This window comes from Ranitomeya imitator, chromosome 1 (assembly GCF_032444005.1).
Source record: "Ranitomeya imitator isolate aRanImi1 chromosome 1, aRanImi1.pri, whole genome shotgun sequence".
In the NCBI taxonomy this organism is placed as follows: domain Eukaryota; kingdom Metazoa; phylum Chordata; class Amphibia; order Anura; family Dendrobatidae; genus Ranitomeya; species Ranitomeya imitator.
Window position 1 is genome coordinate 691,350,170 of NC_091282.1, and position 27,578 is coordinate 691,377,747.

Genomic DNA, 27,578 nt, shown 5'->3' on the forward strand with positions numbered 1-27,578 from the left:
GAGCGCGGTATGTACCAATGTGGCTGAGCGCTACATTTACCAGTGAGGCTGAGCGCGGTATGTACCAGTGAGGCTGAGCGCGGTATGTACCAGTGTGGCTGCGCGCGGTATGTACCAGTGTGGCTGAGCGCGGTATGTACCAGTGTGGCTGAGCGCGGTATGTACCAGTGTGGCTGAGCGCGGTATGTACCAGTGTGGCTGAGCGCGGTAAGTACCAGTGTGGCTGAGCGCGGTATGTACCTGTGTGGCTGAGCGCGGTATGTACCAGTGTGGCTGAGCGCGGTATGTACCAGTGTGGCTGAGCGCGGTAAGTACCAGTGTGGCTGAGCGCGGTATGTACCTGTGTGGCTGAGCGCGGTATGTACCAGTGAGGATGAGCGCGGTATGTACCAGTGTGGCTGAGCGCGGTATGTACCAATGTGGCTGAGCGCTACATTTACCAGTGAGGCTGAGCGCGGTATGTACCAGTGAGGCTGAGCGCGGTATGTACCAGTGTGGCTGCGCGCGGTATGTACCAGTGTGGCTGAGCGCGGTATGTACCAGTGTGGCTGAGCGTGGTATGTACCAGTGTGGCTGAGCGCGGTATGTACCAGTGTGGCTGAGCGCGGTATGTACCAGTGTGGCTGAGCGCGGTAAGTACCAGTGTGGCTGAGCGCGGTATGTACCTGTGTGGCTGAGCGCGGTATGTACCAGTGTGGCTGAGCGCGGTATGTACCAGTGTGGCTGAGCGCTATATTTACCAGTGATTGAAGTAGAATGGCGTGCACTCTGACAAGAGAGAGGCACAGGTGCAGGCTGAACCTGGATATAGTCCAGTTAAATCATAGGTTTGTAAAACAACAGCCGCACTCAATGTAAATTTTCAAATGCAAAAATTTAATAATTTTGTTCACCACAGTAAAAAAAAAAACGTAGAAAGAAACAAGGGTTGTTGAGGTAACGTTTTGACCCCGTAATGGGCCTTTGTCAAAACTCGCTGGAAAAAACAATAGAGACACAGTACATTAGATGCTATAAACAAGTGTAGCATGCCGTGCAGAAACTATATACAAGTATCACAATGCCGAGCAGATGGAACTAAGATCCAATATTAACACAAGAGTGCATGTGAAGTATTATACAGTGACGTATATACATATCCTATATATACACACAATATAAACTTTCCTTGGCACTAAAAGGAGTGGCACATTTCCCTGCCTAAATTGCGCATGCTGCTCAAATGTCATTAAATCCAGTTCGATTACCCATCCCCACTCTGGCAAACAGTATAAGATCAAGGGATTCTTCACGTGTGATTCTAACAATGTTGTGTACGTGATAAAATGCCCCTGTGGCCTGCTTTACGTTGGCGAGACGACACAACACATCCGTGATTGGATTGCTTCCCAAAAATCCACCATACGGTGTAAAAAAACGTAGCTTCCCCTTCTACATCATTTTGTATCTGCCAATCATTCCATCTCCCAACTACATTTCCAGGTACTCGAGCAGGTTGAGAGACCACGCAGGGGTGGTAATCATATTAAATTATTAAGAGAACGGGAATCGCACTGGATATACACTCTGCAAACCCTTACACCTAAAGGCCTGAACCGGGAACTTGACTTAGGCTACTTTCACACTAGCGTTAACTGCAATCCGTCACAATGCGTCGTTTTGCAGAAAAAACGCATCCTGCAAAAGTGCTTGCAGGATGCGTTTTTTCCCCATAGACTTGTATTGACGACGCATTGCCACACGTCGCATCCGTCGTGCGACGGATGCGTCGTGCTTTGGCGGACCGTCGGGAGCAAAAAACGCTACATGTAACGTTTTTTGCTCCTGACGGACCGCTTTTTCCGACCGCGCATGCGCGGCCGGAACTCCGCCCCCACCTCCCCGCACCTCACAATGGGGCAGCGGATGCGCCGGAGAAATGCATCCGCTGCCTCCGTTGTGCAGTGCGTTAAACGCTAGCGTCGGAATCTCTGGCCCACGCATTGCGACGGGAAGATTCCGACGCTAGTGTGAAAGTAGCCTTAGTTTTCTGAGAGTGGTCCGTGGTCCCTTGGCTTCCTGCTTTATTGAACTATACAGTCTAGGTCTTTTTGAATGTATGTATATTTTCATCATTATGCCATATACCTTATCAATTACTTTATTGGCGGTTAGGTGTGCAACGGGCTGACCTGTTGGTTCTATGTGTTCAAACCTTTTTTCAATGCTTTCAGGCTATCTGACCTTCACTATCTGTTACACCCGACTGGGGTAAGTACCCAGAAACTGTTTTTTTTTTTTTAAATCTAACATTTACCAGTGAGGCTGAGCACGGCATGTACCAGTGAGGCTGAGCGCTACATGTACCAGTGAGGCTGAGCGCTACATGTACCAGCTTGGTGTGAGCTGTATGTACCAGTTTGGCGGAGTCTGGTGATGGAGCTCATTCTCATGCACTTCAGAGATCCTTCATTCTATCACTGCCAGGAATCCCATATTCTAAATCCTGGAAACCCCAATAAACAATCATTATATATAGGATCATTATAATTCACAGCAGACTTTAGGTATGTTAAGTTCCTGGAAAATAAGTTAGATTTATTTAATTACGTATTTGATTCATAACCATCAATCTTCTAATTACAAAAGGGTGCTAAATAGAAAAAGGCTGAACGTTCTGCATTGTGTTCAGAATTCCAGCAGGTGTGTATATGGTCCATTAGTGTCAAGCGTCAACACCTGTCTGTTTCCATAGGTGCCATAGCGTAGAACAGCCCCGGATTCCGACCACTGAGCATGAGCCTCTAGTTCCTTCTGGCACTGGGCTGTGAAAAGTGCATATAACTCCATGCCCTGCTCCTTGCCTGCATTTAAATGGTACTGCATGCAGCGGCCCTTTGACTTTCCTCCAAGCGTGGCCTGAGGAACAATAAGAATATCTCCCGGGAGTTCAGTGATGGCCACGTGTTTTCCAGAATCTGATTCACTTAATTTCACATTTAGTAGAGAGCTCACTGCAAAACAGGAATAAATGGACTTGGCTGAACAACTTTTACTTACAATTGGGCACAGATGGTACAGTATGGGGATCAGCACGCGCATAGTGACAAAGTATGACGAGCAGAGAAGCACAAATGTATCCTGTTAGGCTACGTTCACATTAGCGTTATGCATGTTTGCGTCTGGTTTGCGTTGGGCGACGCAGCGGCGACGCATGCGTCATGCGCCCCTATATTTAACATGGGGGACGCATGCATCTTTTTGTGCTGCGTTGTGCGACGCATGCTTTTTTTTGCCGCAAGCGTCGGGCCAAGAAAACGCAACAGGTTGCATTTTTCTTGCGTCCAAATTTCGGCAAAAAACGACGCATGCGTTGCAAAACGCAGCGTTTTTGCGTGCATTTTGTTGCATTTTTGTTTGCGTTGCCGACGCAGCGGCGCACAACGCAAATGTGAACGTAGCCTTATAGAGGTCTAAGGGGTAAGGTTTCTCCTTGTGGAGAGTGACATACCAGCTCTGGCTTGTCAAGGTAAGGAGGCTTTGCACTGATGAGGGCCAACAGCTCGAAACACCGTGTCTGCAAATTGAGATACTGATTTGGCTTTTATCCTAAGTCATATTAAAGTTAAAGGGTTGATTGTGACTTGTAGGATCGCTACTTCCAACAGGTGGCACTATAGAGTTCAAGTCCTCTTTTGCTCTGAAGAGGCAATTTGCATATCCTGTTATAGAGAACAGTTATGCAACTGATTGTGATCCACTAATCCGAATATATATATAAGTATGAGCATTGAAAGGCATGTTATGATTAAAGGGATCCTCTGGTCACATCTTAATATCAGATTGGCGGGGGGTCCGATGCTCAGCTCTGCCACTGATCAGCAGTTAATAGCTGCGGCGGCTTCCAAATGTTAACAGTGTACAGAGCTGTGCTGCACAGCTCCAGTATCCAGTATACAGCAGCTGCTGTAGATCAGCTCCTATTCTCTCAGTTGTGCAGTGCTAAGATAAAAATAAAATGAGTAAATATTCTGTAGCAAGCAAATAAATAGTAATAGTCAGAGGCATAGTTAGGGTTTTGGTCCGGGGGGGGGGTGAAGCTTCTGAGTGGGCCCCTAATCAGGTAACCTTGATTACAACTCGATGACACCCCCTAATAGTGGAGGAGAACCTCAGCAGATGACCACGCTGTTACTGCCCTGTTGAGGGCAGAGGAAAGTACTGCGGTGTGCAGGCGCCGGAAAGGTAAGAGAGGCCTGGCGCCTGCGCACTGCAGGAATTTGCTCTGCCCTCAACAGGGCAGACAAAGTACGCCTGCGCCGGAGCCGCGGCATGAAGACCAGAAGAGGACGTCATGGAATGAAGATGGGAGGCGCCGGAGCGGACCTGAGACACCCCTTTGACCAGACCACAGCAGGACCGCCCCTGGGTGAGTATAATCTAAACTCTTTTTCTCCTCTTTCAGGTTACATCGGGGGCTTATCTACAGCATTACAGAATGCTGTAGATAAGCCCCTGATGACTGTGAGCTTACCTCACCATCGATTCTGGGGGTGACAGGTTCCCTTTAATTACTGCTGATTTGTGGGGGTACCTGGAGTCGGACCCCTACTAATCTGACAACTTATTTTAACTAAAAACAAAAATTAATTAATGACATTAAGGATAGGTCTTTTGTCACCAGAGAACACCTTTGAGAGAGATATCTAGCTTGAAATGCCTAAAGTGTGATTTTTTCTCTTTGCGCCTGGAGTAATAAAGCGTTATAGATTTTATAATGGATGGATTACTTTTGTGAAATTAAATTTTTTCTTTCCATAACATTTCAATGTACCCACAACACTGCATAAAGGAAGACAGAAATAAATGCAGGGTGGTAGTCTTACATGTGTACCGGGTACATGCTTTCAATATATATAGGTGATGGGAGAGGGTGGGGGCATAGCTAGAATATAATGAGGGCAATCTGGGCTTATGGTCGAGTCCTGTGGTAGTGCACATGGCAATATTTCCCCGATTATGTTTTCTGAGTCACCATTCGTGACGCACATCATTGGACAAGCAAGCTTATCTGGAGCTCCGCTGCTGGCAATACTAAATGACAGCGCAAATCCAGGGGATCTCCCATCGCCTCTTCTCTGAAATGCCGACACAATTAAGTTATCAACCTGCAGCAGCGCAATGCATGTATGCACTGGCCACAATAAGTAGAGTCCCAGGGACCAAAGTGGGGCCACTGGGGAACAGGAGCAAGGTTAGTATGTATTATGTTTTTTTTTTTTAATGTGTATTGGACGTTTGCATGTATATAGGAGGTTATGTGAGTGCTCATCCTGTATATAGGAGGCTATGTGAGGGCTCATCCTGTATATTAGAGACTATGTGAGGGCTCATCCTGTATATAGGAGGTTATGTGAGGGCTTATCCCGTATATAGGAGGCTGTAAGGGTTCATCCAGTACATAGGAGGCTGTGAGGGTTCATTCTGTATATAGGAGGCTATGTACGAGATGTTTGCCTGTATATAGGAGGTTATGTGAGAGCTCATCCTGTATATAGGAGGCTATGTGAGGGCTCATCCTGTATATAGGAGGATATGTGAGGGCCATCCTGTTATGATCTGGTGATTAAGGAGCGACATGCGTCTAGCTCTGAGCAGGTGGCAACTATACTGACCGCAGTCCCTAAGCTCAACACAACACTAGAAGTAGCCGTGGAATGCTCCTAACTCTGCCTAGGCATCTCGTCACAGCCTAAGAGCTAACTACCCCTAAAGATAGAAGCAGGAAAACTATCTTGCCTCAGAGAAAATCCCCAAAGGATAGATTAGCCCCCCACAAATAATGACTGTGAGAGGAGAAGGAAATGTAGTATGAAACAAGATTTAGCACATGAGGCCACTTCTAGCTAGATAGAAATAGTACAGAACAGAACGCTGTGCGGTCAGTAATAAAACTAGAAAAAGTCCACCGCAGAGAAATGCAAAAATCTCCACACCTGACTAAAGGTGTGGAGGGCAAACTCTGCTGCCCAGAGCTTCCAGCTTAGCTGAATAGATCAGTACTGAAAAGCTGGACAAATGAACAAAAACAAAGAAGGTGCTGAACAACAACGTCCACAACAAGTGAACCGCAAAAGGACAAGCAAGGACTTAGCTTTGATGAACTGGTCAGAGTGTCAGGAAAGTCCTAAGAGCAATGACTCCAGGCAGGAATTGACAACTGGAATTGAATGAGGGATAAGGCCAGACTAATATAGCCGAGCCAGAAAGACGATCAGTGAAAACAGCTGCTGAAGCTAAATCCAAGAAGCAGCCATACCACTCAAAACCACAGGAGGGAGCCCAAGAGCAGAACTCACAAAAATGCTACTTACAACCACAGGAGGGAGCCCAAGAGCGGAATTCACAACACCATCCCATACATAGGAGGCTGCGAGGGTTCATCTTGCATATAGGAGGCTATGTGGGGGTTCATCCTGTATATAGGCTATGTGGGGGTTCATCCTGTATATAGGAGGCTATGTGGGGGTTCATCCAGTATATAGGAGGCTATTTGGGGGTTCATCCTGTATATAGGAGGCTATTTGGGGGTTCATCCTGTATATAGGAGGCTATTTGGGGGTTCATCCTGTATATAGGAGGCTATGTGGAGGTTCATACTGTATATGGGAGATTATGTGGGGGTTCATTCTGTATATGGGAGGCTATGTGGGCGCTTATCCTGTAGATAGGACACTATGTGGGGGTTCATAATGTATATAGGAGGTTATGTAAGGGCTCATAATGTGTATAGATGAGGCTGTGTGGGTCATACTATATAGGGAGCGGTGTGGGGACTCATACTGTATATAGAAGGTTATATGGGGGCTCATGCTGTATATAGGGGATTTGTGGGGGCTCATGCTGTATATAGGAGGATGACAGCATACTTCATTCTGCTCAGTATTAAGTGATTGAATTAATATAAAATATTAACGCTAATACTGAGCAGAATTAATTTCAGCCTTTTGGTTCGTCTCTCCTCAACAGGCATGGTCTTGAATGTGTCTCCTCTGGAAAATGAATTGCCCACCCCTGCTCTATTATTATATACCGCTGTACATAAGTGAAAAAAATCTCTCTTATTTTGCATCTACACATATGCACCAGAGCACCCATGTGTGAATCACGTGACTTATCGTATGATCTATCAAAAGGGGGTAATGCCAGGCAGCAGCTGCCAAGGCAAACAGGATCATGGGGTGCATTAAAAGAGGTCTGGATACACATGATGAGAGCATTATACTGCCTCTGTACAAATCCCTAGTTAGACCGCACATGGAGTACTGTGTCCAGTTTTGGGCACCGGTGCTCAGGAAGGATATAATGGAACTAGAGAGAGTACAAAGGAGGGCAACAAAATTAATAAAGGGGATGAGAGAACTACAATACCCAGATAGATTAGCGAAATTAGGATTATTTAGTCTAGAAAAAAGACGACTGAGGGGCGATCTAATAACCATGTATAAGTATATAAGGGGACAATACAAATATCTCGCTGAGGATCTGTTTATACCAAGGAAGGTGACGGGCACAAGGGGGCATTCTTTGCGTCTGGAGGAGAGAAGGTTTTTCCACCAACATAGAAGAGGATTCTTTACTGTTAGGGCAGTGAGAATCTGGAATTGCTTGCCTGAGGAGGTGGTGATGGCGAACTCAGTCGAGGGGTTCAAGAGAGGCCTGGATGTCTTCCTGGAGCAGAACAATATTGTATCATACAATTAGGTTCTGTAGAAGGACGTAGATCTGGGGATTTATTATGATGGAATATAGGCTGAACTGGATGGACAAATGTCTTTTTTCGGCCTTACTAACTATGTTACTATATTGCGTGCCTGTGGGGGGTCCACGTCTTCTAAACTGCCCAGGGCACTGGCTACTCTTAATCTGCCTCTGGGTGGAGGGAAATATGTTTTTTTATTATCTAATTACGGTACTTCTGAAATTTGTGGTGGGGAAAGGTTTTACCTAGTCTAAATCAGACCGGATTATTTTTGGGGCCTTAATTCTGTTGATAATATCAGACTAGCAAAATGCTTCCTACATTCATTATACTGCTGAAACTAAAGTGCTCCTAGGTAGGATGTGTAGGGTACAATTATTGTTAAATTATATGTTACTCTGTAATGTTTTATTTTGTTTGCACATATTCCCTCTGAATTGTGAAGTGCTACAGAATACGTTGGCGCTGTGGAAATAAAATTATTACTATTAATTCTCATTATTACTGCTGCCAAGAAAAATAAGAACAGTAATTATGCATTAGCTGCTTTGGATGATTTAGTGGGTTTTATTACATATACTCACACATACATTATGGACAATTCCACTAAATATATATATATTTTTTTTATTTTGAGTTCATGTCTTATACAGAAAAACAGGATTTTTGGTTGCTTACCGTAAAATCTGTTTCTTGAAGCCTCCATTGGGGGACACAGGAACCATGGGTGTATGCTGCTGCCACTAGGAGGCTGACACTATGCAAATAAAAAAGTTAGCTCCTCCTCTGCAGTGTACACCCCACCGACTGGCATTAAACTCTTCAGTTAGTGAGAAAGCAGTAGGAGATAATGAACAAGGTTGAAAAACCATAACCACAAACATGAGAACTGTAAACGTGAGAACAGTCATATAACATATAACAGAAACATTGGGAGGGAGCTGTGTCCCCCAATGGAGGCTTCAAGAAACAGATTTTACGGTAAGCAACCAAAAATCCTGTTTTCTTTATCGCCTCTCATTGGGGGACACAGGAACCATGGGACGTCCCAAAGCAGTCCCTAGGGCGGGAAAACAGACTTCCATCAGGTCAGAGGACTCACCACTGCCGCCTGCAGGATCCTTCTGCCTAGGCTGGCGTCCGCCGATGCGTAGGTATGGACCTTGTACAATTTGGCGAACATGTGGAAGGAAGACCAAGTTGCCGCTTTGCAAAGCTGTAGGGCGGAAGCCCTGTGGCGCACCGCCCAGGAGGCGCCGACTGCCCGGGTAGAGTGAGCCTTAATCCCAGTAGGGGGCACTCTGTTCTTGACCCGGTAAGCCTCCAAAATTGCCATTCTGATCCATCGAGCAATAGTCGCCTCGGAAGCCGGTTGGCCTCTGCGCATGCCATCAGGAATGACGAAAAGGGAATCCGTCTTCCGGAAAATGGAGGTTCTATCCAGGTAGATCCTCACTGCCCTGACGAGGTCCAGCTTGTTCAACGATCGCTCCAGAGGATGAGTCGGAGCTGGACAAAAGGAAGGGAGAACGATGTCCTCATTGAGGCGGAAGGAGGAAAACACCTTAGGAAAAAAGGAAGGTGGGAGCCGGAAGACCACCTTGTCCTGGTGAATGACCAAAAACGGAGGACGGCAAGACAGGGCCGCCATCTTGGAAACGCGGCGAATAGACGCGATGGCCACAAGAAAAGTCACCTTCCAAGATAGAACTGATAGAGAAATCTCCCTAAGGAGCTCAAAGGAAGAAACCCTCAGAACGTCCAGTACCAGGTTTAAACCCCATGCATCCACAGAGGCCCTGTACGGCGGGACAGCGTGGGCTACTCCTTGAAGGAAGGTCTTAACCTGTGGCCGAGAAGCTAAAGTCTTCTGAAAAAGGATGGAAAGCGCAGAAACCTGGCTCTTCAGGGAGCTAAGAGCCAGGCCCGAATCCAGTCCTGCCTGAAGGAAGGCCAAAAGAGAAGGCAGAGAAAAGGACATGGATGGAACACGGTTGGACTCGCACCAACGGAAGTAAGCCTTCCAGGTACGGTAGTAGATCCTGGAAGACGAAGGCTTCCGAGCCTGAATCATGGTGTGAATTACCCGGTCCGAAAGGCCGGACGCTCTTAGAACCGCGGTCTCAACAGCCACGCCGTTAAACTGAGCGACCGAGAATTCGGGTGGCAGAACGGACACCGAGACAGCAGATCGGGCCTGTCTGGAAGGCGCCAGGGAGCGTCCGCGAGAAGGTTGACGAGCTCCGCGAACCAAGCTCTCCTGGGCCAACCCGGGGCGATCAAGATGACTGGCACCCCTTCCGCTTTGATCTTCTTCAACAGTTTGGGAAGTAATGGAAGGGGTGGGAACAGGTAGGGCAGCACAAACTGTGACCAAGGGATGGCCAGAGCGTCGACGCCCACTGCGAGAGGATCGCGAGACCTGGAGACGAACTGCGGAACCTTCCTGTTCATTCGAGACGCCGTGAGATCCACGTCCGGAGTCCCCCATCGAAGACAAATCTGATGGAAGACCTCCGGATGCAAGGACCATTCCCCTGCCGCGAGGCCCTCGCGGCTGAGGAAGTCGGCGGCCCAGTTGTCCACGCCGGGAATATGCACTGCGGATATCACCGGAACTGTTGCCCCTGCCCAAAGGAGGATCTTTGATACCTCAGCAAGGGCCAAGGAGCTCCGTGTCCTCCCCTGATGGTTGACATATGTCACAGCCGTGGCGTTGTCCGACTGGATCCGGACTGGCAGGCCCTTGAGAATCCTTTCCCAGGGGCGGAGGGACAGAAAGATGGCCCGAATTTCGAAGACATTGATTGTCAGAGATGACTCCTGCGACGACCAACGGCCCTGGACTGTCAGGTGGCGAAAAACCGCACCCCAGCCGAACAGGAAGGAACTGGAAGGAAGTACTTGCCCTGGGAGAAGAGAGGTGACGTCAGCCACCAGTTGAGAGGCCGTTTGACCCGAGAAGAGAGTCGGGTCGGCCGATCCAGGGAGAAGGCAGACCTGTCCCATTGAGACAGAATGGCTAGCTGAATGGGTCGCGAATGAAATTGGGCGAAGGGAATCGCTTCCAATGTAGCTACCATCCTCCCCAGAACCTTCACGGCCGATCGGAGGGAGGGAGGCCGAGGACCCTGGAGCAAGCGTATGTCCCGACAAAGGGTGGATCTCTTGTCTTTGGGAAGGAAGACTCTGGTCTGACGAGTGTCGAAGAGCATGCCCAGAAAGATGATGCGCTGAGAAGGAATAAGGCAGGACTTCTTCCGGTTGACCAGCCACCCGAAATGGGCTAAGGTGTCGAGAACAATGGACAGGCTTTCGTGAGCATGAGAAAAGGACGGAGCCTTGATGAGGATGTCGTCGAGGTATGGCAATAGGACCAGGCCTCTGACTCTCGTGATGGCCATCAGTGCCGCCATGATCTTCGTGAACACCCTTGGAGCGGTTGCGAGGCGAAATGGCAGGGCGACGAACTGAAAATGTTCCCGGAGCACTGCAAAGTGCAGGAAACGGTGATATCCGGGAAATATCGGGACATGGAGGTAGGCGTCCTGGATGTCTATTGAGCACAGAAATTCCTGAGCTTCCATGGAAGCAATTACTGAACGAAGGGATTCCATCCTGAAGTGTCTCAGACGAACTCTCCTGTTCAGCAATAAAAGGTCCAGAATGGGGCGAACCTTGCCGTCTTTTTTCGGTACACAAAGAGGTTCGAGTAGAAACCCGTGAACCGTTCTTTCTCTGGGACGGAAACGATTACCCCGGCTTTGAGAAGAGAAGCGATGGCTGCGAAAAAACCCGGAACTAGAGCGGGATCTCTTGAGGACGGGATTTGAAGAAACGATCCCGGGGTCGTGAAACGAACTCTATCTTGTATCCCGAGGATACAACTTCCCTGACCCATGCGTCTACTGCGGAAAATTAGACGTCCCAGAAAAAGAGAAGACGGCCGCCCAGCTTGGGAGTTGGGCTGGAGTCTTGCAGAGAGTCATGCCGAGGTGGATCTTCCAGTCCTAGACCTGGAGGATCCACCTTGGGAGTAGCGAGAACGCTAAGAAGGAGTGGGTCTAAACAAAATACCCTCTTCTTCTCTTGACGTGCCTGTGGCCTCTGCTGCGTGAACCCAGAAAAAAAGACCAGCTGGTAAGGGACTTTTTTTTTTTTTTTTTTTTTTTTGGAAGACAAATCCGCCTGCCAGGCCTTGAGCCAACGGTCCGATGGAAGGGAACAGCATTGCTGGAAGCCTGAGTCGCATAGGACGCGGCATCCAGGGAAGCGGAGGCCAGGTATTCACCTGCAAGAGAAATCTGTCTGGCAAGCTCAGCTAGCTGTCCAAGTGGAGCCCCATCCGGGATGCCCTGACGGAGCTGTTTGGCCCACTTGGATACTTCGCAAAGGATTCTATGATTATCATTAGAATCCTTCAGAGATGCTCCGCCAGATAGAGGAAGGACAGTATTGGTCTTTCGACAGCCTGGAAACCCGAGGATCCACCGAGGGAGAAATCCAATTAGCAATGAGCTCCGGAGAAAAGGGATATAAAAACGACAAGGCGCTTTCCTCTCTGAAAGCGTCCAGCTGGATTCTCTCCTTCTCTCATCATGATTTCCTCTAAATCAGGGTGAGGAGCGAAAAGCCTTTGAAGGTGGTTTAGCCCGTCTAAACGAAACCGCCTGGCCTGCGGGTTCCGTAGCGGAAGCTTTGATGCCACAGGTCTGATTTATCGCTCCAATGAGGTTCTGAACCATATCCCCCATGCTATAAATTTGGTTCAACTCCAGCGCCGACCTATGAAGGCGCATCAGAGAAAGCCTCGCCTGACTCAGGGAGGACAGCCGACCGCAGAGAAGGACCGTGGGGCGAGATGGAACTGAAAGAGGACTCAGACCAGCGTTCCTGTCTGGACCTTTTGCGGCCTATAACGGAAGGCTCAGATGGAGCCTCCTGCGACCCGTTGGCTACTGCGGGGGTCTGCAGGGGCAACCTATCAACCACAGACACAAGGGTTTTAGACACCTGTGTTAGATCCGCTATGGACTGTGATAGAGAGGAAACCCAGGCTGGAGCGGAGTTTTCGCTCTGTAGCAAAACAGCGGGAGGGTCCTGGGCGGGGGTTGCTACAGGTCTGACAGAGAGATGACAACGCAAAGTGTGGCAGAAATACTAGAAGGTTAGGGGACAGAAGGGTAGAGGAAAGTGTCCGTCTGCAGAGCAGAGCTACTCACGACAGGCGGAGCATCTTCGGACAGAAAAACTGCATAGCTGCCAAGAGGAGGATCTTGATAGAAGATGCACCTCAGCGATGATCCTTAACGTAGAAATGCAGACAGACAGCAGACTTCTGGGACACTGCTGTTTGGCACCTTCAGTCCAGGACCAACTGCAGCCACAAAGAGTGGAGCAAGGCGTTCCTGGCGCCGAAAAACAAAACTTGGGGGCGCAGGGAAAGTGGGCGGGGCTAACCGCCATGTCAGGACCGCCTGCTGTGTCCCCCAATGCGCCGAAAAGAATCAGTCGGGCGGCAGAAAAGCCCGCCCGATGGAGAGAAGGAAGTGGGCGGAGTCATGGCCGGAAGTAGGCCCCAGGAGAAGCCGGGGCCTAAATTAGAAGCCGGCGGCCGCCGGAGAGGGCCGCAGCGGCGGACGTGCAGCCAGGAAGCGGCGCGGCCGCCCGCAAGACGGCCGCGCCAGGACAGAAAAAAGGCAGCGCGGCTGCCTGCAGGCCCGCCGCAACGGCCCCACAGAAAGAGTGCGGTCGCCGGTGGAAAATGGCGCGGCTGTGTGCGCGCCAGAGAGAGGAGCGGCCGCTGCAAAAAACCAGCGTAGGTGCCAATAGGGCTGCCGCGCCACCCAGAGCAAGGAGCGGCCGCAGCAAAAAGGGGCAGCGCGGCCACAGCAAAGAGGGGCAGCGCGGCCGCCGCGCCAGAGAGGAAGAAGCGGCCATAGTAAAATTAAGCACGGCTAGAAGGGTCGCCGCGCCACTCGGGTAAAGGAGCGTCCGCAGCAAAAAGGGACTGTGCGGCTGCCGAGACAGTGCGGGGGGAAGCAGCGCGGCCGCCGCGCGAGGAGACGTCCGCGCTGCTGTGCCAGAGAGGAAGGAGCGGCTGCAGTAAAATTCAGCGCGACAGCCAGAAGGACCGCCGCGCCACTCGGGAACAGGAGTGGCCGCAGCAAAAAGGGTAGTGCGGTCGCCCAGACAGTGCGGGGGAGCAGCGTGGCTGTCCAAAGGGGCCGCCGCGCGAAGGAGACACGACTCCTACCATGCCTCCCGAGAAGGACCCAGAGGAAGGGGAGCAGGAATACTCACCTAAACATCCCACGCCGTCTGTTACTAACCTCAAACTGGTGAAGATATCAGACGTCCAGGGAGCTATGATGGACGTCCTCGTCTCCTCCAACCGACAGGCTCTGGTGGGCGAGTGGGTGGGGGACGGAGCCAGGACCGGACTTCTGAGCACGCTTGTGTGCTAGGCTCTTGGTCCTGGTGAGGGATCTATGAGGATACGGGGTGGCAGTACACGCCGTACTCATAGTCCGCATTGTGGGACTACAGGTGTGACTGCTCACCCTGTATCCTTCTGGGAAACCTGAAAGAAAACGACGCACATTGAGGTAGATAAGGGTCTAATGAAAGACCCGTGTCCACCTCCTACTGACACTAAGCTAAACTGAAGAGTATAATGCCAGTCGGTGGGGTGTACACTGCAGAGGAGGAGCTAACTTTTTTATTTGCATAGTGTCAGCCTCCTAGTGGCAGCAGCATACACCCATGGTTCCTGTGTCCCCCAATGAGAGGCGATAAAGAAACAGCCACAAATACACATTGTAACTTACCCATTTTAGAAATCAAATCTTTTGATGATCCTTTAAAAAAGCAAACATAGATGACCATGCCCCTTTTTATCTGGGATGAAATAAGAATATATGGTGAATATGTGCATTAGATATGTGTAGGTCACAAGAACAAAGGCAAAATTTAATATTTTCGGTACACTGTATGGACAAAGTTATCGACACACCAACACATCACACCTACAGGAGCTTTTATAAAATACTAAATCCATACACATTAAAGGGACACTGTCACCTGAATTTGGAGGGAACGATCTTCAGCCATGGAGGCGGGGTTTTTGGGTGTTTGATTCACCCTTTCCTTACCCGCTGGCTGCAATATTGGATTGAAGTTCATTCTGTGTCCTCCATAGTACACGCCTGCGCAAGGCAAGATTGCACCTTGTGCAGGCGTGTACTATGGTGGACAGAGAATGAACTTCAATCCAATATTGCAGCCAGCATGCAGCCAGCGGGTAAGGAAAGGGTGAATCAAAAACCCCCAAACCCCGCCTCCATGGCTGAAGATTGTTCCCTCCAAATTCAGGTGACAGTGTCCCTTTAAAGAGGTTCTCCGAAAATTAGATAACACGGCATTCCTGATATAATTCAAGCTGCAGCAATCCTAGTCACGTAACACGACAGGCTGAAGACATGAAGCCCCCGAGACCTGTGTCTCAACCGACAAGAGTTGTATCGCACATACCTCAGTCAACAATCGGGAGCACGGTTGTCATCTGTGACGAAATATATGTCTTCCTCACTGAGCAAACGGGGTTATCTCCAGCTGGAAACCTCCTTCTAGAGCACAACGTGGGTTCAAACATATTTCTTCACATATCACAGCCGTGCTCCTGACCACCAATAGTATATGACCAAACCGCTGCATGACCATCTCTACCCTCACCTACTGTATTCTCACCCATCCCTTGTAGATTGTGAGCCCTCACGGGCAGGGTCCTCATTCCTCCTGTACCAGTTATGACTTGTATTGTTTAAGATTATTGTACTTGTTTTCATTATGTATACCCCTCCTCACATGTAAAGCGCCATGGAATAAATGGCGCTATAACAATAAATAATAATAATAATAATAATGTGTGATACAGGTCGTCCGTTAAGACACAGGTCTCGGGAGCTGTATGTCTCCAGGCTACAGCCCCTACTGACACGTGACTAGGATGGTCTCAATCTTGGAAAACCCCTTCAATATACAGTTGTCCCTTTTTGAAGCTGTAATAGTTTCCATTCTTCTGGGAAGGCTTTCTTCAAGAGTTAGGATTATGTCTGTGGGAATTTTTACCTATTTATCTAGAAAAGCACTTGTGAGGTCAGAAACTTACTTAGGACCATAAAGCTGGGCTCACAATCTCCATTTTAGTTCATCCCAAAATTTGCTTGATGGAATTGAGATCAGAGCTCTGTGCGGCTAGTCCTGTTCTTCCACACCAAACTTCCCCAACCATGCCTTTCAGGAACATGCTTTGTGCAATGGGGATAGTTATGTTGGAATAGAAAAGGTCTTTCCCCAAATTGTTCCCACAAAGTTGGATGCATACAATTGTCCAAGATGTCTTGTTATGTTGAAGCACTAGTATTTCTCTTCACTGGAACCGAAAGTCTTAGATCAATTGCTGAAAAACAACCCCTTAACATTACCCCCCCTCCAACACACTTTATACACTGCTCAAAAAAAATAAAGGGAACGCTTAAACAACAGAATATAACTCCAAGTAAATCAAACTTCTGTGAAATCAAACTGTCCACTTAGGAAGCAACACTGTTTGACAATCAATTTCACATGCTGTTGTGCAAATGGAATAGACAACAGATGGAAATTATTGGCAATTATTAAGACACACTCAATAAAGGAGCGGTTCTGCAAATGGGGACCACAGACCATATCTCAGTACCAATGCATTCTGGCTGATGTTTTGGTCACTTTTGAATGTTGGTTGTGCTTTCACACTCGTGGTAGCATGAGACGGACTCTACAGCCCACACAAGTGGCTCAGGTAGTGCAGCTCATCCAGTATGGCACATCAATGCGAGCTGTGGCAAGAAGGTTAGCTGTGTCTGTCAGTGTAGTGTCCAGAGGCTGGTGGCACTACCAGGAGACAGGCCAGTACACCAGGAGACGTGGAGGGGGCCGTAGGAGGGCAACAACACAGCAGCAGGACCGCTACCTCAGCCTTTGTGCAAGGAGGAACAGGAGGAGCACTGCCAGAGCCCTGCAAAATGACCTCCAGCAGACCACAAATGTGCATGTGTCTGCACAAACGGTTAGAAACCAACTCCATGAGGATGGTCTGAGTGCCCGACGTCCACAGATGGGTGTTGTGCTCACAGACCAAAACCGTGCAGGACACTTGGCATTTGCAACAGAACACCAGGATTGGCAAATTCGCCACTGGCGCCCTGTGCTCTTCACAGATGAAAGCAGGTTCACACTGAGCACATGTGACAGACATGACAGAGTCTAGAGATGCCGTGGAGAGCGATCTGCTGCCTGAAACATCCTTCAGCATGACCGGTTTGTGAGTGGGTCAGTAATGGTGCGGGTTGGCATTTCTTTGGAGGGCCGCAGAGCCCTCCATGTGCTAGCCAGAGATAGCCTGACTGCCATTAGGTACCGGGATGAGATCCTCAGACCCCTTGTGAGACCATATGCTGGTGCGGCTGGCCCTGGGTTCCTCCTAGTGCAGGACAATGCCAAACCTCATGTGGCTGGAGTGTGTCAGCAGTTCCTGCAAGATGAAGGCATTGAAGCTATGGACTGGCCCGCCCGTTCCCCAGACCTGAATCCGATTGAACACATCTAGGACATCATGTCTCGCACCATCCACCAACGTCACGTTGCACCACAGACTGTCCAGGAGTTGGCGGATGCTTTAATCCAGGTCTGGGAGATCCCTCAGGAGACCATCCACCGCCTCATCAGGAGCATGCCCAGGCATTGTAGGGAGGTCAAACAAGCATGTGGAGGCCGCACACACTAGTGAGGATCATTTCCTTGTCTTGAGGCATTTCCACTGAAGTTGGATCAGCCTGTAACTTCATTTCCCACTTTGATTTTGAGCATCATTCCAACTCCAGACCTCCGTGGGATATTAGTTGTGATTTACATTTATCATTTTTAGATTTTATTGTTCTCAACACATTCCACTATGTAATGAATAAAGAATTACAACTGGAATATTTCATTCAGTGATATCTTGGATGTGGGATTTTAGTGTTCCCTTTATATTTTTGAGCAGTGTAGTTGGCACAGTGCAGTCAGGCAGGTAACATTCTGACATTTACCACACTGAGACTCGTCCATTTGACTGTCAGATAGAAAAAAGCAATTTGCCACTCCACATTTTTACTGCTCCAAGATCCCAGTAGGGGTCTTAAAATAACTCCATCTGACACTTAGCATTGTGCTTGGTGATGTAAGGCTTGCATGCAGCTGCTCAGCAGGAGAAACCTATGCCATGAAGCTCTCAACACAGTTTTTTTTGTGATTTTTATTCCAGAGTATTTTGTAGCTTTGCATTTATTTAGCAAAACGTTGGTGACTTTCATGAATACTGCTCCTCAGCACTTGGCAACCCTGTATCTTTACATGGTCTGCCATTGCGCAGCTAAGCTGCTATAGTTCCTAAAAGCTTCATACGTATCAGATAATTGCTGCATGTCACAAGCAGGAACAGTCTATAACAGCCGCAGATACGGCCGAGCTCCGACCATGACTGTTAACCTGTTAAATGCCGTTGTCAATCTCTATCGCTGGCTGTAGCATTAACAGTATGCCGACATGGGAGCGCGTCATTTGATGCACACATCAGCCGCCATGCAACATACTCAAGGGTCACTGATGGGTTGTCCTGGCAGCTGTGAGTCGACTGAAGACCCCCGTGTCTGCCAACATGGAGCTCTGTTGAAACAGCCTGTGGCTGGTCTTCGCCGCTGATCGTAATCTGAACCGAATTTTGCAAAATTTACTCAACTCTACTTATGACGGCTTGTTTTTGTCGGACAAGTTGCAGGTTTTGATTGACAGCATTTATTTTCGCAAATTATGTACTGGAAAACATGAGAAGAATTCACAGTGGGGTGAAATTGGGAATAAAAAAAATACAATTCTGCCATAGTGTTTTGGGTTATTCATTATTCTACAGGTCAGTAAAATTACAACACTAACACTCTTGCATGGATTTTTTTTTATTTAAGTGGTGATAAGAAAATCCAGAATAAAACAAAAAATAGCTGTAATTTTCAGAGACCCATAACATTTTATGAAGGCTTATTTTTAATGCAGTGAGCTGTTGGTTTTATTGATACCATTTTGGGATATTGTTCTTTTTTGTTTTAAGGAAAAGTGGTGCCCAAAAGAAGCGCAATTTTGGAGCTTCTATTTTTTATTCTCTTTGCTGTGTTTACTGTATGGGTTAATTCATTTGATATTTTGATAGACGGGACTTTTACGGACACAGCGATATTATATGTTTATTTACTAAATATCTATTTTAAATAGGGTAAAGGAAGAGGATTTGTATTTTTTTTTAAAATATTTTACTCTTATTTTTTTAGACTTGAATCTGTGATCATCTAAGTCAGAGATTGATAGCAGCATCTAAACAGCAAAAGGCGGACCTCAGATCCGGCAACCACTGTTAGGGCTCATCCAAACAACCGTGCAAATCGGTCAGCAATCCACGGACTAGTCGCGGCTCTCCCAATTGGAGCATGGCAGCTTTCTATAAGGCTGTCACGATCCGGTCAGGAGAGTCCATGCACTAGCTGTCCATGCTCAGACCAATGTCACTGTCATCTGAACGGGCGTTTGTGCACAGATGCCTGCTACCTAATTTAGTGGAGTCAGCTCCTGAGCTCGCTCCATACACCCCATGAGGGTTAATATTAGGATAGACATCTTTAAGAAACCAAATACAGTGGGGCAAAAAAGTATTTAGTCAGTCAGCAATAGTGCAAGTTCCACCACTTAAAAAGATGAGAGTCGTCTGTAATTTACATCATAGGTAAACCTCAACTATGGGAGACAAACTGAGAAAAAAAAATCCAGAAAATCACATTGTCTGTTTTTTTATCATTTTATTTGCATATTATGGTGGAAAATAAGTATTTGGTCAGAAACAAAATTTCATCTCAATACTTTGTAATATATCCTTTGTTGGCAATGACAGAGGTCAAACGTTTTCTGTAAGTCTTCACAAGGTTGCCACACACTGTTGGTATGTTGGCCCATTCCTCCATGCAGATCTCCTCTAGAGCAGTGATGTTTTTGGCTTTTCGCTTGGCAACACGGACTTTCAACTCCCTCCAAAGGTTTTCTATAGGGTTGAGATCTGGAGACTGGCTAGGCCACTCCAGGACCTTGAAATGCTTCTTATGAAGCCACTCCTTCGTTGCCCTGGCGGTGTGCTTTGGATCATTGTCATGTTGAAAGACCCAGCCACGTTACATCTTCAATGCCCTTGCTGATGGAAGGAGGTTTGCACTCAAAATCTCACGATACATGGCCCCATTCATTCTTTCATGTACCCGGATCAGTCGTCCTGGCCCCTTTGCAGAGAAACAGCCCCAAAGCATGATGTTTCCACCACCATGCTTTACAGTAGGTATGGTGTTTGATGGATGCAACTCAGTATTCTTTTTCCTCCAAACACGACAAGTTGTGTTTCTACCAAACAGTTCCAGTTTGGTTTCATCAGACCATAGGACATTCTCCCAAAACTCCTCTGGATCATCCAAATGCTCTCTAGCAAACTTCAGACGGGCCCGGACATGTACTGGCTTAAGCAGTGGGACACGTCTGGCACTGCAGGATCTGAGTCCATGGTGGCGTAGTGTGTTACTTATGGTAGGCCTTGTTACATTGGTCCCAGCTCTCTGCAGTTCATTCACTAGGTCCCCCCGCGTGGTTCTGGGATTTTTGCTCACCGTTCTTGTGATCATTCTGACCCCACGGGGTGGGATTTTGCGTGGAGCCCCAGATCGAGGGAGATTATCAGTGGTCTTGTATGTCTTCCATTTTCTAATTATTGCTCCCACTGTTGATTTCTTCACTCCAAGCTGGTTGGCTATTGCAGATTTGGTCTTCCCAGCCTGGTGCAGGGCTACAATTTTGTTTCTGGTGTCCTTTGACAGCTCTTTGGTCTTCACCATAGTGGAGTTTGGAGTCAGACTGTTTGAGGGTGTGCACAGGTGTCTTTTTATACTGATAACAAGTTTAAACAGGTGCCATTACTACAGGTAATGAGTGGAGGAAAGAGGAGACTCTTAAAGAAGAAGTTACAGGTCTGTGAGAGCCAGAAATCTTGATTGTTTGTTTCTGACCAAATACTTATTTTCCACGATAATATGCAAAAAAAATGATAAAAAAACAGACAATGTGATTTTCTGGATTTTTTTTTCTCAGTTTGTCTCACATAGTTGAGGTCTACCTATGATGTAAATTACAGACGCCTCTCATCTTTTTAAGTGGTGGAACTTGCACTATTGCTGACTGACTAAATACTTTTTTGCCCCACTGTATATCAACATCAAAAATAATATAGAAGTCATGAATCTATCCCAATTTCCAGGTGGGTGGTCAGGACAGAGTATTATCATTGAATGGTAAATTGATTCACGCCATCAATGGTTGTGCACCCACCACATACCTCCACCCATTCAGCATCAGAGTCTTCATCCTGAGGCTTCACTTGCAACTTGGCATTTAAACATTGCTGAAGCACCACCCGGGCAGCCACCTCCCTGTCTAACGTCGCCATCTGTAACAATATGGAAAGAAGCAAAAAGACACTGACATGTCAAACTTATTGTCAGGGGAGCTGCCTTAAAGGGAACCTGTCACCCCCAAAATCGCAGTGGAACTAAGCCCACCGTCATCAGGGGCTTATCTACAGCATTCTGTAATGCATTCTGTAATGCTGTAGATAAGCCGCCGATGTTACCTGAAAGATGAGAAAAAGAGGTTAGATTATACTCACCCAGGGGCGGTCCCGCTGCGGTCCGGTCCGATGGGCGTCGTGGTCCTGGTCCAGCGCCTCCCATCTTCTTATGATGACGTCCTCTTCTTGTCTTCACGCTGCGGCTCCAACACAGGCGTACTTTGTCTGCCCTGTTGAGGACAACGCAAAGTACTGCACTGCGCAGGCACCGGAGCCACAGCGTGAATACAAGAAGAGGACGTCATCTAACGAGTATAATCTAACCTCTTTTTCTCATCTTTCAGGATACATCGGGGGCTTATCTACAGCATTACAGAATGCATTGCAGAATGCTGTAGATAAGCCCCTGATGCCTGTGGGCTTAGCTCATCTTCGATTTTGGGGGTGACAGGTTCCCTTTAAGCAATTTTCCTGGGATATTTTTATGAATTAACGGGGAGGAATCTAACAACTGGAAAATTAAGAGTGTGTAATTGACTCACTGTAAGGATTCCGCTTATATGCGCCTCCCACTCCTCATTAAAGGGATTGTCCACTACTAGGACAGCCCCTTCTTAAACTAAATGCTCAGCCCCTGATAAAATAATACAGCTGGCAAATAGCATGAATGGTCATGTGTCGGGTGTGTAGACATAGCAGAATTCTAACAGCAAATACATTACACATTGTTAGGCTCCCTGCTATATCCCAGGTAAGCCATTTAAAGGCATTCACTCATACTAAAAACCTCATGTACCTGACGAGCTAATTATTATATTGTACAAATGGGACCCCAGAGATTACCGAGCTGTACGCTGCAGAGTAACAGGACAGGATGAGATGTCACATTCTACTTTGCATGTGGATGTTCCTGCTAATATAGATCCACACCGTTCCAATGAGATGGGTGAGAATAGCAAAATTTGCAGGTAAAATGAGTGACAGGAAAAAAAAAAATTTGACAGCTTTAGAAGAATCCCTTTCACATGCGCTGTTGTATCTTCGGTGCAGGTTTACAAAACTAAACCCGGCCTGAGGAGACATCCACAGAATCAGGAATAAAGCACAAAGTGCTTAAACCACTCAAAGGCAATCTGACAGCATAAAGTAGGGACAGAGACCCCGATTCCAGTGTTGTGTCACTTAATGATCTGCTTGCTGTTTTAGGCCTGTCCCACACGTCCAGATAATTCTGGTACCGGAAAAATCGGTACCGGAATTATCCATGTCCGTGTGCTTACGTAGCACATCAGTGTGGCACACGTGCGGCAGCCGTGTGCTGACTGAGGACCACACGGACTGTGCAGGAGACAGTGCCACAGTTAAGCGCTGTCCCCTGCGTGCGGTGCTGAAGCCAGTATTCATCCCTTCTTCCCAGCAGCGTTCGCTGGAAAGAAGGAATGAAAAATCTTTTTTTTTTAATGTTTTATGTTTTTAAAAAAAAGTTGCTGGTAATCTTCCCCCTCCCACCCCTTTTCGCCCGCCCGCTGGCATTAAAATACTTACCCAGCTCCCTCGGCGCTTCCATCCTCTCAGCGTCGCAGCTCTTCCTGTATGAGCGGTCATGTGGTGCCGCTTATTACAGTAATGAATATTCATATTCATCACTGTAATGTGCGGCACCACGTGACCGCTCATACAGGACAAGCAGCGATGCTGAGAGGATAAAAGCGCCGAGGGAGCTGGGTAAGTATTTTAATGCCAGCGGGCGGGCGCACAGGGGGTGGGAGGGGTCAGATTACCGGCAACTTTATTTAAAAAAAAAAAAAAAAAAAAAAGATTTTTCATTCCTTCTTTCCAGCGAACGCTGCTGGAGAGAAAAAATGAATGGGGCTTCAGCACCACACGCGGGGGGGACAGCGCTTACAGTAGCGCTGCCTCCTGCACACACACGGACAGCATCTGTGTGCGGTACGTGTTTTACACGGACCCATTGACTTTAATGGGTGCGTGTAATACGTGCGCTCCCACGAACAGTGACATGTCTCCGTGTTTTCCAAACGGACACACGGTCCGTGAAAACACGCTGACATGTGCAGAGACACATTGATTTTTATGTGTCTACGTGTGTCAGTGTCTCCGGTACGTGAGGAAACTGTCACCTCACCTACCGGAGCCACTGACGTGTGAAACCGGCCTTAATTAAATCAGTGTTTCATCAGCAGATTATCACTAGAGGACTAGATGCCTCGTGCCTCCTAGTCAACTGCTGTGTATAACTGCAACCTGTAACTGATTTGCAGTAGTGATGAGCGAGCATGCTTGGATATAATGTTGTCCCAGTACCTGGGAGTGCTCATATATTATGTTCGAGTCCCTGCGGCTGCATGATTTGCAGCTGTTAGACAGCCTGATCACATAGAGGGATTGCCTGTTTGTTAGAGAATCCCACATACATGTGACACATGCTACTGCGGGGACTTGAACATTATTACTCGCGCATGCCCATCTGAGCCTGCCCGCACATCAATAATTAGCAGCTCTCTGTCGCTATGCAGTGTTCACAGAAAGCTGCCAATCAGGAGTGTAGTATGCTGCTGTCAGATTATATAGCTAGCACCTGCTGACAGATTCCCGTTAACCATGTGTGAGCCAGCATGACTCTTGCACGTCTTACTAATTAGGCCTTGTTCAGACGTCAGTATTTTATCATATGTCACAAACAGAACAATTTCCATCCCATAGACTTGTATGGGTGACTTTGATCCCTAACTCCAATCAAACACATACATGATAATGATTATTTACGGTCATGTGAACAGCAACACAGGATATAATGGGTTTGTATGTTATTATTTATTTCGTGCCATTAATTCTTCGGCGCTTCATAGACATGATCATCTCTGTTCCCATTGGGGCTGACAATCACATATAGAACAGGTATGTGCAAAATGCAGGCCTTAATGTAAGAGCAAGTGAAGATCTGCATTATCACACCTGGCACCATAAACAATCAAGCGCTATGATCCTGAAATAATGGCCAGACTCTCACCCCTGGGATAGCAGTGCTGCTCCCTGTGGCACTACAACTCTCAGAAAGACGCCAAAGCTTGCAAATCAGTGATCATCCATAATATCTAGCACTGATGATAAGTAGAACAGAGAGGCGCCATCATATGTACCTGTCACTGCTCCGGCAGCAGACTGCAGTCACGTGACACTTCCTGCTCCGGCCCGCTGTGCTATCTAGTGCAGGGCTGCAGGACAGGAGAGAGGCGTGGAACGCACACTTCCGCTATCGGCTGTTGCTAGGAGACTGTGATGGCGGCCGCCAGGGGCCTAGTGATGTCCGGGCTGAATGCTGTGCGGGTCAGGACGTGTTTGCAGCGGTGCCGGCGAGATGCGGTGTCTGCTGTCTCCTTCAGCTCGGTGGGTGTCCGGATGTGACCTTGTAACCGGGACCACCATGTTCCTGGAAGGACTCACACGTGTCTCCTGTGTCCAACATGTGAGCCACTACAAACAAGTCCCAAGTGCTGAGTTCCCCCAATATAATGGGTACACTCGTGTGATTGTACACAGTGTGAGGACGGTGGGCTCGAGTATGGGACCCTCTGTGAGACTGGCAGTACAGGGCACACTTTATTTGTGTAAGTGGCGGTTTTCTCGCTGTGGGCGACCTGTTGCCAGAAATGCTTTTCTATGTATTGGAAGAGCAGCAGCTTCCACTTCCTCCAGTTGTATGTGATTTGTCCAAAGGAGTAGAGTGTGAAGCCAGCGGTGATGGACCCCTCTGATTGTGTGACACAACGATGTCGCACGATCTGTGGAGGATCACTACTGACCCTGCTGAAACGATGCCGGCACTAGAGGTTGGTATAAGTGGTGTTATTATTAGTGATGAGCGAATATACTCGTTACTCGAGATTTCTCGAGCATGCTTGGGGGTCCTCCAAGTATTTTTTAGTGCTTGGAGATTGTTTTTCTTGCACCAGCTGAATGATTTACATCTGTTAGCCAGCATAAGTACATGTGGGGGTTGCCTGGTTGCTAGGGAATCCCCACATGTACTTATGCTGGCTAACAGATGTAAATCATTCAGCTGCTGCAAGGAAACTAAATCTCCGAGCACTAAAAAATACTCGGAGGACCCCCGAGCGTGCTGGAGAAATCTCGAGTAACGAGTATATTCGCTCATCACTAGTGATTATACAAGGGGGAAAACATAAGGATTTCAGAAGAGGTTGTCTTAGTAGAGGACAACTCCTTTATTGGTTGTCTGAGAAATGTTCTGCCACGCTGAATGTGCTTGAGCAAATAATCAAAATCCACTGCTGTCAGCTTCCCTTGCAATTTCCATCCAATGAGGTCCCATACGTAGTCGATGAAAGAAAAATCTGAAGACCATGCTGGTCAGGACTGCGCAGTCTGATTCAAAGTCCATTTTTGTGGAGTCTTTATAAAATGGACCGACTCGGACTCCTAAAATATAAAATAATTGGACAACCTACAAGGGAGCTGCTAAATACATGGCTCTTCCAAATACAATAACACAAAACAGGGAAGCATAAGCCAAAATGTAATAAAATACAAAATTCTTTATTCGCAAATAATTCTAAAATTCAAGTAAAATAAAATTAGAAACACAATTACAAAAATACTGCCTACCAGAGGCACATACCAATGCCTTAATATGTACCCAGAAAGCTACACAAGCCTTTCACTACAAGAGTGACCTACATATGATAGGGATGTAAATGCTCCTAAAGACTAAATGTCTCTTATATACAGTTAGGGCCAGAAATATTTGGACAGTGACACAATTTTCGCGATTTGGGCTCTGCATGCCACCACATTGGATTTGAAATGAAACCTCTACAACAGAATTCAAGTGCAGATTGTAACGTTTAATTTGAAGGGTTGAACAAAAATATCTGATAGAAAATGTAGGAATTGTACACATTTCTTTACAAACACTCCACATTTTAGGAGGTCAAAAGTAATTGGACAAATAAACATAACCCAAACAAAATATTTTTATTTTCAATATTTTGTTGCAAATCCTTTGGAGGCAATCACTGCCTTAAGTCTGGAACCCATGGACATCACCAAACACTGGGTTTCCTCCTTCTTAATGCTTTGCCAGGCCTTTACAGCCGCAGCCTTCAGGTCTTGCTTGTTTGTGGGTCTTTCCGTCTTAAGTCTGGATTTGAGCAAGTGAAATGCATGCTCAATTGGGTTTAGATCTGGAGATTGACTTGGCCATTGCAGAATGTTCCACTTTTTGGCACTCATGAACTCCTGGGTAGCTTTGGCTGTATGCTTGGGGTCATTGTCCATCTGTACTATGAAGCGCCGTCCAATCAACTTTGCAGCATTTGGCTGAATCTGGGCTGAAAGTTTATACCGGTACACTTCAGAATTCATCCGGCTACTCTTGTCTGCTCTTATGTCATCAATAAACACAAGTGACCCAGTGCCATTGAAAGCCATGCATGCCCATGCCATCACGTTGCCTCCACCATGTTTTACAGAGGATGTGGTGTGCCTTGGATCATGTGCCGTTCCCTTTCTTCTCCAAACTTTTTTCTTCCCATCATTCTGGTACAGGTTGATCTTTGTCTCATCTGTCCATAGAATACTTTTCCAGAACTGAGCTGGCTTCTTGAGGTGTTTTTCTGCAAATTTCACTCTGGCCTGTCTATTTTTGGTATTGATGAATGGTTTGCATCTAGATGTGAACCCTTTGTATTTACTGTCATGGAGTCTTCTCTTTACTGTTGACTTAGAGGCAGATACACCTACTTCACTGAGAGTGTTCTGGACTTCAGTTGATGTTGTGAACGGGTTCTTCTTCACCAAATTAAGTATGCGGCGATCATCCACCACTGTTGTCATCCGTGGACGCCCAGGCCTTTTTGAGTTCCCAAGCTCACCAGTCAATTCCTTTTTTCTCAGAATGTACCCAACTGTTGATTTTGCTACTCCAAGCATGTCTGCTATCTCTGATGGATTTTTTCGTTTTTTTCAGCCTCAGGATGTTCTGCTTCACCTCAATTGAGAGTTCCTTTGACCGCATGTTGTCTGCTCACAGCAACAGCTTCCAAATGCAAAACCACACACCTGGAATCC

General features: G+C 47.3%; 2 protein-coding genes across 5 annotated transcripts in view; one reads left to right on the forward strand and one right to left on the reverse strand.

Moving 5' to 3' along the window:
* Positions 1 to 855: 855 nt before the first annotated feature.
* DTD2 (D-aminoacyl-tRNA deacylase 2) lies at positions 856 to 24,677 on the reverse strand. Of its 2 annotated transcripts, none has more exons than XM_069730462.1 (4): positions 24,629 to 24,677; positions 21,237 to 21,347; positions 14,572 to 14,641; positions 856 to 2,993 (listed from the first exon to the last, which is right to left on the reverse strand). In XM_069730462.1, the coding sequence occupies exons 2-4, from the start codon at positions 21,345 to 21,347 to the stop codon at positions 2,668 to 2,670; spliced, it is 507 nt and encodes a 168-aa protein (XP_069586563.1). In that variant the 5' UTR covers positions 24,629 to 24,677; the 3' UTR covers positions 856 to 2,667. The 2 variants fall into 2 exon arrangements, with proteins under 2 accessions (XP_069586563.1, XP_069586571.1); XM_069730470.1 differs by having other exon boundaries at positions 24,499 to 24,635.
* A 49-nt stretch (positions 24,678 to 24,726) lies between these two features.
* Positions 24,727 to 27,578, forward strand: part of NUBPL (NUBP iron-sulfur cluster assembly factor, mitochondrial) — a 35,101-nt gene continuing 32,249 nt past the window's right edge. For 2 of the 3 annotated variants that reach the window (XM_069730429.1, XM_069730422.1), the window contains exon 1: positions 24,727 to 24,875. In XM_069730429.1, the coding sequence (XP_069586530.1) occupies positions 24,768 to 24,875 (108 nt within the window). In that variant the 5' untranslated portion in view covers positions 24,727 to 24,767. The remainder of the gene's footprint in view (positions 24,876 to 27,578) is intronic. The other variant, XM_069730436.1, reaches the window with a different exon arrangement.

Coding starts and splice junctions, on each gene's coding strand:
- DTD2 (XM_069730462.1), bottom strand. CDS start 21,347: ATGGCGACGTTAGACAGGGAGGTGGCTGCCCGGGTGGTGCTTCAGCAA. Junction 14,642..21,236: donor CTGATGCTGAATGGGTGGAG/GTATGTGGTGGG, acceptor ATTTCATCCCAG/ATAAAAAGGGGCATGGTCAT. Junction 2,994..14,571: donor AGATTTGATTTCTAAAATGG/GTAAGTTACAAT, acceptor CCTGTTTTGCAG/TGAGCTCTCTACTAAATGTG.